The following is a 10,608-nucleotide window of genomic DNA, read 5'->3' as shown; positions in this document are numbered from 1 at the left end:
ACTTTTCATACCAATATGTAAGCTACGAATTACTAGCCTCATAAATTTGCGATCTGATAATGCCGTCGCATATGAAGTGTGACACGACTATTTTGGTGAATGGGTTTACTTTTTTGTAAAAAAGAATCACAAATATACGGAAGCTACCATTAGATCTGATAACGATATTTATTGATTGTAAACATGTCAAATATGTGCAATTAAAAATCAGACATTGTGCTGAAAAATTAAAAAAATCAGTAAAGCATGAATTTGACCTGAAATATCATTGATAAAATCGCACGAATGTATTGGAGAATTCATTGTGTAAAAAACTTACAGTATTAATTGCCAAATCATCAAATAATTGATGGAAGTGATAGATGCGATTAAAGCTTCACGGCAGGCCGAAACGAAAATTGGCAACGTTCTACATATCGCCCGGATAGCTCAGTCGGTAGAGCATTGGACTTTTAATCCAAGGGTCGTGGGTTCAAGTCCCCCTTCGGGCGCTCCTTTTTTTATTTTCGCTTTTTACCTTCTCCTTTCAATGTTTCATCATTTTTTATATTCGCATCACAAATAAGAGATTTGAAACAAACAAAAAATTATTCTATCAAAAATGCACGATTAAAATTATTGTTTTTTCTTCAATTCGGACCATATATTTGCAGCAATTTAGCGATAGAATACTGAGACTGGGACTGAACAGTGTCATTTATTATAAAAAGTGTTCAAGACATATGTAGTATAATTTATTAACGAAAGTCATTCTTTTCTTAATCAACTCTTAAACTTGAAATTGATAATAAATAGCGCTTTGAATGGATGCTTAGTAAGTAGAAGTGATCGAAATTGGTTGTTTTCATACTGTAGAGTTGCATGAAACACAAGCGAAATTCAAAATATTTCGTGGCCAGTCAATAGATTGTGAATCTCGAATTCTGAACTTAAAAATCCATTTCTTATTATGAAAACAATGAGAGGTATTGACATTTGACAATGCATAAACAAAGATCAATTTTACTTTGATTTGACGATTTATTCGATTTTTGAATTTTTATTACATTTGTCTGTATTCTGTATTGAAACCAAAATTCATAAAATCACAGCAATGAAACACACTTTGTAAGGACATGGACTTGGGTACATTGGCATCTCATTTCGGCAATGACTGACGCGCGGCTGTCTTCATGGATTTGTACAGAGAGTACATAACCAACGCACTATAGATTCCAATGGCTGAAAATTAAATGTTTTGGAAAAGAAATATTATTACCCCACAAAATATTTCCATATCGCGGACATTATTTCAAAGAATAATTATTATTTACTATGGGTATTGATCAAACAAATTAATCTAACCTGCTCCAATAACAAAAATAATCCAAAAATAGATGTAAATAAAGCCCATTCCTTCATTCAAAATAGATTGCTGCAATTTTTGGTCCAATTTTGCGATTATATACTTAAATGTGTGGATCATAAGTCTAGGACCAAGCCAATCGATCGGATTTCCTATTGCCACTCGGATCGTATAGCCGACATCAATACACTGCACAATTATAAATGGCAGTAAGTAATTGTGTTTGTCCTATTGACAAAAGAGAAAAAAAAGATTATATGATGCATCATTCTGAAATGTAATTCTATTTGAAGTACTTACATAATAAATTCCGATGAGGCAGTGTATAGCTACCACCACTTAAATAATTATAATAAAAAAAGTTATAGCTTTTGTTTGTATATATCAATATCCAGAGACTATTTTAAGCGGCAGTTAGTATATTTTTCTGCAGTTCTAAATTGAAAAATGCAGTTGTACATTTTGTAAAATGATTGAAATGATTTGAAAAAGTGAGGACAATTTTGGTGGCAATGTCCTCTATTTTCGAGCTCAAAATTCTCAAATATCATCTGCTTCAAATGTGCAGTCCTCGAAAAATATTATGTCATGTCCTCGATTTTTTTCTGTTCTGCACTTGTAAAATTTTCTTAAAATAGTCTATTTTAGTCAATAACATATCTATGAAAAAACTTACTATATGTTATAGGTTCAAAGTATTCAACCCAATATTTAACATCAAATACGTTATGTATTGACACAATTAACCAAATCCATGCACATATAAGACCACCGGTTCTTAAGGTAAAGCAACAGCAACCGTTCACTTTCATCTTAAACTGGAAATGAAACGTTCAGAATTTTTTTTTAATGAAAAATGTATGTTAATAATGAAATTACTAATTTTCAACTATGTCCAATTAAAATAATCATGTTTAATGGTCAAAAATATGCCGAAAATTGGTTGAATAACCGCGATAAATCGTGGCAGACCATGATGGTCAATAACAAAGATACCATACTCCCCTAATTTTGAATCGAGGAATCAAAATTTGACCATAAAATTAACAAATTCTGACATCGACGTACAACGTGGAACAGACCATACATATGCACAGGGAGGTGTAAGCACGGATAACCCCCCTCTTAAAACGTCCGAGCTAACCGGGCAGACCAAGCGTTCAGAAAGACATACATTTATGCAAGCAATTGAATGATGCTTGCATCATTTGATGCGCATCGATTGTGCTGTCGCCATACATTCGGATCTTCGACAGCGCACGAAGTGCTCCGAACGCACAACGAAAGCACTAGCGATGCGCATCAAATGATGCAAGCATCATTCAATTGCTCGCATAAATGTATGTCTTTCTGAACGCTTGGGGCAGACTGAACAAATCAGGGGAATTGCACACAAATGATAACTAACCTCAATATGAACAAAAATTGACATAAAACTCAATTTATCCGAAGTCTCAACCGTTTTGGGATAAATTTTAGTATGCATTTTTTCCGCTCAAATGCCAAAGGGATATATGTTAAGCACTTAAATATTTGAGCGGAAAAAATCTGAACTAAAATTTATCCCAAAAACGGTTGAGACTTCGGATAAATTCAGTTTTATGTCAATTTTTGTTCATATTGAGGTTAGTTATGATTTGTGTGTGGAAGGGTAATTTCTTTAAAAGCTCCTAGCAAAATAGGATTTTTTTTAGCTATGATCCAAAAACCCTAGTAAAATGAGAAAAATTCTATCCAAAATCAAGAATTTTGTCGGTGGGCGCAGGTGAAGCACTTTTTGTATGGAAATATTTGTTGAAAATTCAATAATACGCCACCTATTAAAGACAATAAAGATTTTCGGTAGTACTGCTGTGTTGACACAGCTCCAGCGCAATGGGAGGAAATGACAGCAAATTTAAAATTGGCGCGCTGTTTAGTTTCGATTTGAGTTGTTAAATTACATTGACGTCCCCTTTGAAATTGGTGGCGCCACCGTCGGCTCAATGAGACTTGAAGTCTTCACATCCTGTCATTGCTCCAGCGGCGTACCTAGAGGTTAGCTTTAGGGGGGTTTTTATTTTTTTTCGTCAAAAACCTTGGCAAATCGAAAGAAAATTTTATTCAAAAGGCTATTCTATCTAGTGTGAACCTCCATTTCATTTTTGAGAAAATTGAGGAGCAAAAATGTCACCCCATTCATATTCAGTCCAATGAAAGCTATTTATAAAATAAAGGTCATACAAAACTGGAACAAAAAACTATTTTTAATTCACAGTTGTTCTGTGACTTTAAAGCGAGCCGAAATCAAGCCGATTTTTTTTAAAATTAAGTCGAAGAGAAGATATGGACACTATCTTACTAATAGAGTGGTTCGATTTTGAAATTTTTTCAAGAATCGAAAATCGTACCCCTATAACCTCTGTAGGAAGGTCATAGAAACATGACTATGACAACGAATTCGAAAAAAAAATGATTTTTGGTGATGCGCGGTTCCAGCTTGTGTTTAAAAAAAAAAACAAAGGAGTTGCGTATTTAGTACGAATTAGCACAAAATCATATGGCATTTTACATTGTGTGTACTATGTACAAATAATTTTCGACACTTTTTCATAAAAAATCACAAAAAAATTGGAATTTTGTATTGAAGTTGAAAAAAGTGTCGAACATTATTTGTATTGCAAAATTAACGCCAGATTCGGTTTTCTTTTCATTGAATTTTTAAAGTGCTTAAAATTCATCAAAATTTAATTTTTTTTAAAACCACCTGGAACCGCGCATCACCAAAAATCATTTTTTTTTTCGAATTCGTTGTTATACTCATGTTTCTATGACCTTCCTACAGAGTTTATGGGGGTACGATTTTTGATTCTTGAAAACATGTCAAAATCGAACAACTCTACTTACTAATAGATGGTTATATACTTAACTGAACTATTTGACTTAAAGTTTTGAGGAATTGCATATGAACGGATGTTTAATATTACTTCAATTCTCACCCTTTCATGTATCATATAGTTTTTGTGTTAACAAAATATTATCAAGATAATTCCAACCAGTTGAGCATATTACTTTTCCGCACACACCTAGTGTGAAAGGGGAAAGTATTGCAATGGGTCAAAATTTACGAAACCTCAAAAACATGTTTTCTGGACGTTTCTGAGGTCAGAGAACCCGAATCAGGCCGTTTTGAGCATGGTTGGTGTGGGTCTGTTCCACGTCGTACGTCGTACGTTGTCCGCCGTACGCAAAATTTGTCCATCGATTATCTCAGCCCCCGGAAAAGTTATTTAAAATCTGACTGTACAGGATGATTGGGGGTCCCGAGGAATAGAAATCATTAGATTTTGAGCGATTTTGGTCTATGGAAAAAATTGTCATGCCTGGAGTGATACCTATGAAAAAGAGTCCAATTTTCGTCCAAAAGTCATACTTAATATAGACTTAAACACTCAAAAATATGTATTGGGGGGTTTTTTGGCACGAGAAAACCAAATCTGAGGTTAGTTTTGAGATACAATCAACTTCTGATACAGTTTCCTTGAAAAAATCACAAAAAAATTGAATTTTTGTATGGGAGCCATGCCTGTATGCTACCTTAATGACGTAAAACTTTGCACAGACTATTTTTTACACAAAAAAATAACATTCTGAAAGTTTGATGAGATTTTAATCAAAATTAGGAGTACCGAATTCTTTCAAATGTCGTACAAATGGGTTCATCATGAAGTGTGAAAAATCTTTTCCGAGTACTTCTGCTATTAAATAAAAGAATATTTCGATGCCAAAGTTGAAACATATTTTTTGGTCTCGAACTTTACGCCGCTTGAAAGGCTTGAAAAATCGAACAAATATTATTTTGAAATAGCTTAATAGAATACGCATCTACCACCGTGCGGAAAAGTTCGTCTTACTCCTGTAAGACTCTTTATTTGATATGCATTACATGCATATTTATTCGGCTTGTAGATAAATTTTGGGTATAAACTATAAAGGGTGTTTAAAATGATTGAAATTGTAAGTTATATTTATTTCAATCGTGTAGAAACAAAGAAATAAAATACTGAAAAAAACGTACAATGTTAAGTTAGGTTTGCGAGCTTAGCGAGCAGAAATTTTTTTTCTGTATTTTTGAAAAATTGTATGAATTTTTTACATCTTTCTTCCTAATAATGAGAGCATGTTTTTTCATGGTAAAAATGGTTAAAGGGTCTGTCATAAAAGGGAGTAAGTTTTTGTTCATTTTAATTTTACGAAAGGAGTGTATGTGATTTGGCCAAATTGGTTGGAAATAAAGGAGAGTACGTTACTAAATTATTCTGGTTGAAATAAAAGTGAGTATGTGCGAAAATAGTTAATATATTTAACATTTTTCGATCCCAATGTAACAGGCGCGCAAAATCAGCAACATTAAATCTCTTCGTATATAAATACACAATCCTATTTCACAACAGCACGTAAACGGCAACGAGGGAGTGAAGCGAACGGAGTCTTTGTTGTCGTCACAGGCGCACATAAACAATCATACGTATCAAACACGAATGAACATGAGCTCTGCGCTTGATAAGTCACACACAGACGGCATTTGCTATTGTGATTTGTTAGTTTATGTGTATTTTGACTCACGCAACTGTGTAGCTGCTTCTGCGAGCCTATTACATGCGATTGATATTTCATCCAAAAATATTAATTAATTTAACTATTTTCATACTTTTTTTTAAATGTGAGTTGACAAATACTAACTCTTCTTTATTATGAACAAATTCAGTTAAATTACATACTCCCCTTTTGCTAAATTCATATGGCCAACAACTTACTCTCTTTTAAGCCAATCTAAATACCTCAAACTACATACTCTCTTTTATAAATTTTTAAATGTGATGCGACCTACTCCCTTTTTGCTATCAACACAATCGACAAAAGACATACTCTCGTTTTGAAATATTTTCAGCTCAAAAATGACATACTCTCTTCTCGATATTTTCAATAGCATTGGTATTCGCTTACTATTCAATAGGCATCACATAGCAAGTTTATATGAAACTCTCGGAGACTCGATATAGTGCACTCAAACAGTGAAAAAAAGTCCAGATCATGATTTAGATGATATGGAATGCGATTTTTTTCATTCTGATTTCACCAGGTGATATGGAAAATTGAGTAGTATTTGAGAATCGAAGAAAAAAAATTTAATTATTTATTTCATTTTTCGCCTATTTTTACCATCCAAATGGGAAGCTTGTATGAAAAACACGGAAGACCGCTGAAATGACAAATGCAAAATATGTGCGGACGTACGATAGTGTCATTTCAGCGGGCTTCCGTGTTTTTCATACAAGCTTCACACATAGATGGCAAAAATTAGCGAAAAATGAAAAAAATAATTAATTTTTTTTTCTTCAATTCTCAAATACTACTCAATTTTCTATATCACCTGGTGAAAACAGAATGAAAAAAATCGCATTCCATATCATCTAAATCACGATCTGGACTTTTTTTTCACTGTTTGAGTGCTCTATACCGAGTCTCCCAGAGTTTCATATAAACTTGCTATGTGATGCCTATTGAATAATAAGCGAATACCAATCGTGATTGAATCAATAGGCGTCATTTGGCTATTGTAAGGCGGGTTTATATGAAACTCTCGGAGAGTCGGTATAGAGCATAAAAAGTGAAAAAAAAGTCTGATTTCTTTTCTCAAATTTTATGCACAACTAAATGGCCTATATCATCTGGTGCGACTGATTGTAAAAATTTGCTATTTCTGTCACCCAAATCGTTGTTCAATGATATCTAACTCACCCTTACATGTTATTTTTCAATGCATGGCATTGTGTTTACAAACAACGTTCTATTGACACACAACTGCGCAATAAAAATTGCTGATACAATCCATTTAATTGTTTATGAAATTTAAGAATAAGAAGTTTTTTTTTCACTTTTTGTGTGTTCTATACCGAGCCTTCGAGAGTGTGAAATATTTATACCGTTAAACTGCGTCGCATATAAAAGCGAAACAAAATTCTGATACTAAAACAAGGCAGAACAGTAGCTAGTTATCAGCACAAAATGAAACTTACACATTTTGTATAATAAATAAAATGTCTTACATACGTAAGATGAACTTTTCCGCACTGTGATCCACAAAATTCATTTATAACTTATCTTTTACTTGAATTTGAACTCACGAAAAACTGAATCTGACATTAGTTTTGCGATACACATAATTTTTGACACACTTTTTATATAAAAATTACTTAAAATGGGAATTTTGGAATGGAATCAATCCTTGCATGACGACGTGAAACTTGACACAGGGTATTTTTCACAAAAAGCCAACATTCTGGAAGTTTGAAAATATTACTGTTTCAATACAATTTAGGGGTACTTCCCATACAAAATTGGGTGAAAAATCCAAAATTTTGTTCGGAAGGTACCCCTAATATGTATTGAAATGTCTTCAAACTCTCGGAATATTATTTTTGTGTGATAAAAATAACCTGCGCAAAGTTTCAGGTCATTACGATATCATACAGGCATGGCTTCCATACAAAAATCCAATTTTTTTGAAAATTTTGTATGAAAGGTGTGTCGAAATATATTTGTATCGCAAAACTAATGTCATATTCGGTTTTCTCGCACCCAAAAACCCCCCAATAAATATTTTTGGATGTTTAAGAATACATTAAATATCACTTTTGGGGGGAAAATTGAATTTTTCCCATGGATGGCCATGGGCATCACACCAGACATGACACGTCACTCTATCAACCAAAGTCGCTCAAAATCTAATGGTTTCTATTCCTCGGCACCCCCAATCATCCTGTGAAGTCAGATTTTGAATTACTTTTCTGGTTTGAAAGTTATCGTGTTAACAAATTTTTGCGTACAGCGTACAGGGTACCACGCACATACATTCGGACATCGAAAAAACGCTAGATTCGTGTTCCCTGGGTCCTAAAACACCCAGAAAACATGTTTTTTGAGGGTGTTAATTTTTCGACCGATTCCAATACTTTACCTTACACACTAGGTGTGTGCGGAAAAGTAAAAGTCAATGTTCTTTATTCCTTTGGTAACGAAATATTGTCTCGCTTTGATATGCAACCGTTTTGAGTCGCGTTTCGAAATGCGAGTAAACAATAAGTTGTTTTATTCTAGAGCGTTCAATTTTATCTAGTGTAAGCTGATTCTCAATGGGGGGGCTGATTCTCATCATTAAAATCACAGAAATCGCAGAATTAAATTTTTGTGATTTCTTTGATTTCTGTCAAATGTTGTGTATATTGTACCGCACACACACTATGTTTGCAACTTCTACTATAGGCGCACACTACCACAGTGAAATTAGCTTTGTATATAAGTGTATTTTATGTCCAATATTGAGGTTTGGAATCGAGAAATCACCGAAATCGCAAGAGTCAAAGATTTCATAGAAATCAAATAATTCACACTGGATTCATAGGTGTCTACCCCCTAGGCGAATGGGCACCGAATTGAGTGGAAATAAATACGCAGATTATTTTTCTTCTATTGGAGTGGTGGTCAGTGTCCATACAATATTTGTTCTGTTTAACGTTTTCAAATGCTTGAAAATGTCGGGACTGTAAATAATTCAATAGAATAAATATTGTGTGGCCACCAGCCCAACAAAAGGAAAATAATCTGAATATTTATCCCCACTCAGTTCATTTCATACGAAATCGTGGTTATGTACCAATGAACAGCGTATAATTAATAAAAAAAAAAAACAAAAAAAAATATTTATATTAGGAACTTACTTTGGATTACACCAATGATTTCCCTATTTATCTTTAACCTTGAACCACAAATGAATAATCGAAATTTTCAAATTTTTATTGGTAATAATGGTGGATGATTATTGATTGATAAAAGCTTTATTTTATTTTTCTTATAATGAGGACAACGATGTGTATGCCTTGAGCGCTCACAATGGAATAGAACTGAGCTACAAGTGTCTGAGCTCCAAAATTTCCGCTCTTCCAAATTTCCACATCCGCCACACAAGCGCACGGTTTTAACTTTTCCACACACACCTAGTGTGTAAGGTAAAGTATTGGAATCGGTCGAAAAATTAACACCCCCAAACAAAAAAATAACATTCTAAAAGTTTGAAGAAATTTCAATGCATATAACGAAAATTTTGTATGGTACCTTCCAAAGGGAAAATATTGCGATATGTCAAAATTTCAATACACCTTAAAACATATTTTCTGTACGTTCAGAGAACCTGAATTAGGTTTTTTTAGCATGGCTGTTGTGAGTATGTCACACTTTATCCGCTGTACGTAAAATGTTTCCATCGATTATCTGATTCCATAGATATTCAAGATCTCATTTTACAGGTTGATTGAGGGGTTGCGAGGAATAGAAACTATTTATTTTTGAGCGAAATCTGATGATCGGATAAAGTTTGCAAACATTGCTGTTCTAACAATGTTTATTTTTATGGTGGACGTCTGAGTGAACGAGCGTCTAAAATGTTCACTTGGGTAGCCCAATAAAATACGTATGGACCACTGTGCGGAAAAGATCGTCTTACTGCTGTAAGACTCCTTATTTACATGTGTGAAGCGAATAAATCAAATTTCTTATCATAGCTCATGCTTTTACGAGAAACTGATTGTAGTTGTTTCGGTAGCAACAGTTATTCCAATTTCGATTTGTCTGTCTTACGCGGTCTTACGTCATGAGTTGATTTTGTTCTTATTTATGTTTTTGTTATTTTGTCGAATTAAAACTTCCCAATTTAATAACACTTGACTTGTGATTATAAATTTCTCCAACTTGCTTCTCTTATTATCAGACAATATATTGAACTAACTGATCAGTTGAGCTGACAGTACGTTAGCCAGCTAAATGGACTCAAACAATAGAAGTTATTGTTATAATGAACAATCACTTCTATTAAAACAAGAAAAGTGATTCATCATTAAAACAATAACGTCTATTGTTTAAGCCCATTTAGCTGGCTAACGTACTGTCACCTCAACTGACCAGTTAATTCAATATATTGCCTGCTTATTATACCTAATCTATATTCCAAACTACCCAAAAAGTGATTCTAATGAAACACTTTTCATGAAGTTGTAATTGTAGCTATGGTCATTTGAATTGAAATTAAGGAAGAGAAACTCACAATAACAATTACCAATGAATAGAGAAATCAACTATTTTTTATTAATATTTTATGACATGCGATAGAATTTTAAACGTAGCACAGAAATTCTTGATATTCAATTAAATTATATGGGGATCTAAGA

General features: G+C 33.4%; 1 protein-coding gene and 1 non-coding gene across 2 annotated transcripts; one reads left to right on the top strand and one right to left on the bottom strand.

The window, feature by feature from the left end:
* The first annotated feature begins 418 nt into the window (after window positions 1-418).
* On the top strand, window positions 419-491 carry Trnak-uuu. The gene has a single exon. It is a non-coding gene; the product is annotated as a tRNA-Lys (tRNA).
* Window positions 492-996: 505 nt separating this feature from the next.
* On the bottom strand, window positions 997-9,283 carry LOC116338991. The gene is made up of 5 exons (XM_031764591.1): window positions 9,106-9,283; window positions 2,022-2,163; window positions 1,646-1,683; window positions 1,345-1,573; window positions 997-1,221 (listed from the first exon to the last, which is right to left on the bottom strand). The coding sequence occupies exons 2-5, from the start codon at window positions 2,155-2,157 to the stop codon at window positions 1,139-1,141; spliced, it is 486 nt and encodes a 161-aa protein (XP_031620451.1). The 5' UTR covers window positions 2,158-2,163; window positions 9,106-9,283; the 3' UTR covers window positions 997-1,138.
* Between the last annotated feature and the right edge of the window lie 1,325 nt (window positions 9,284-10,608).

This window comes from Contarinia nasturtii, unplaced genomic scaffold, assembly GCF_009176525.2.
Source record: "Contarinia nasturtii isolate CC-2019 unplaced genomic scaffold, AAFC_CNas_1.1 Cnas_scaffold_478, whole genome shotgun sequence".
NCBI classification, from domain to species: domain Eukaryota; kingdom Metazoa; phylum Arthropoda; class Insecta; order Diptera; family Cecidomyiidae; genus Contarinia; species Contarinia nasturtii.
This window is presented reverse-complemented; position numbering and strand designations above follow the sequence as displayed.

What these genes read in the sequence shown, in the direction of transcription:
- LOC116338991 (XM_031764591.1), bottom strand. Translation starts at nt 2,157, where the DNA reads ATGAAAGTGAACGGTTGCTGTTGCTTTACCTTAAGAACCGGTGGTCTT. An exon ending in GCCTCATCGGAATTTATTAT is followed by an intron (nt 1,574 to 1,645) that starts GTAAGTACTTCA and finishes TTTTGTCAATAG; the next exon opens with GACAAACACAATTACTTACT. An exon ending in TATTTTTGTTATTGGAGCAG is followed by an intron (nt 1,222 to 1,344) that starts GTTAGATTAATT and finishes TTTAATTTTCAG; the next exon opens with CCATTGGAATCTATAGTGCG.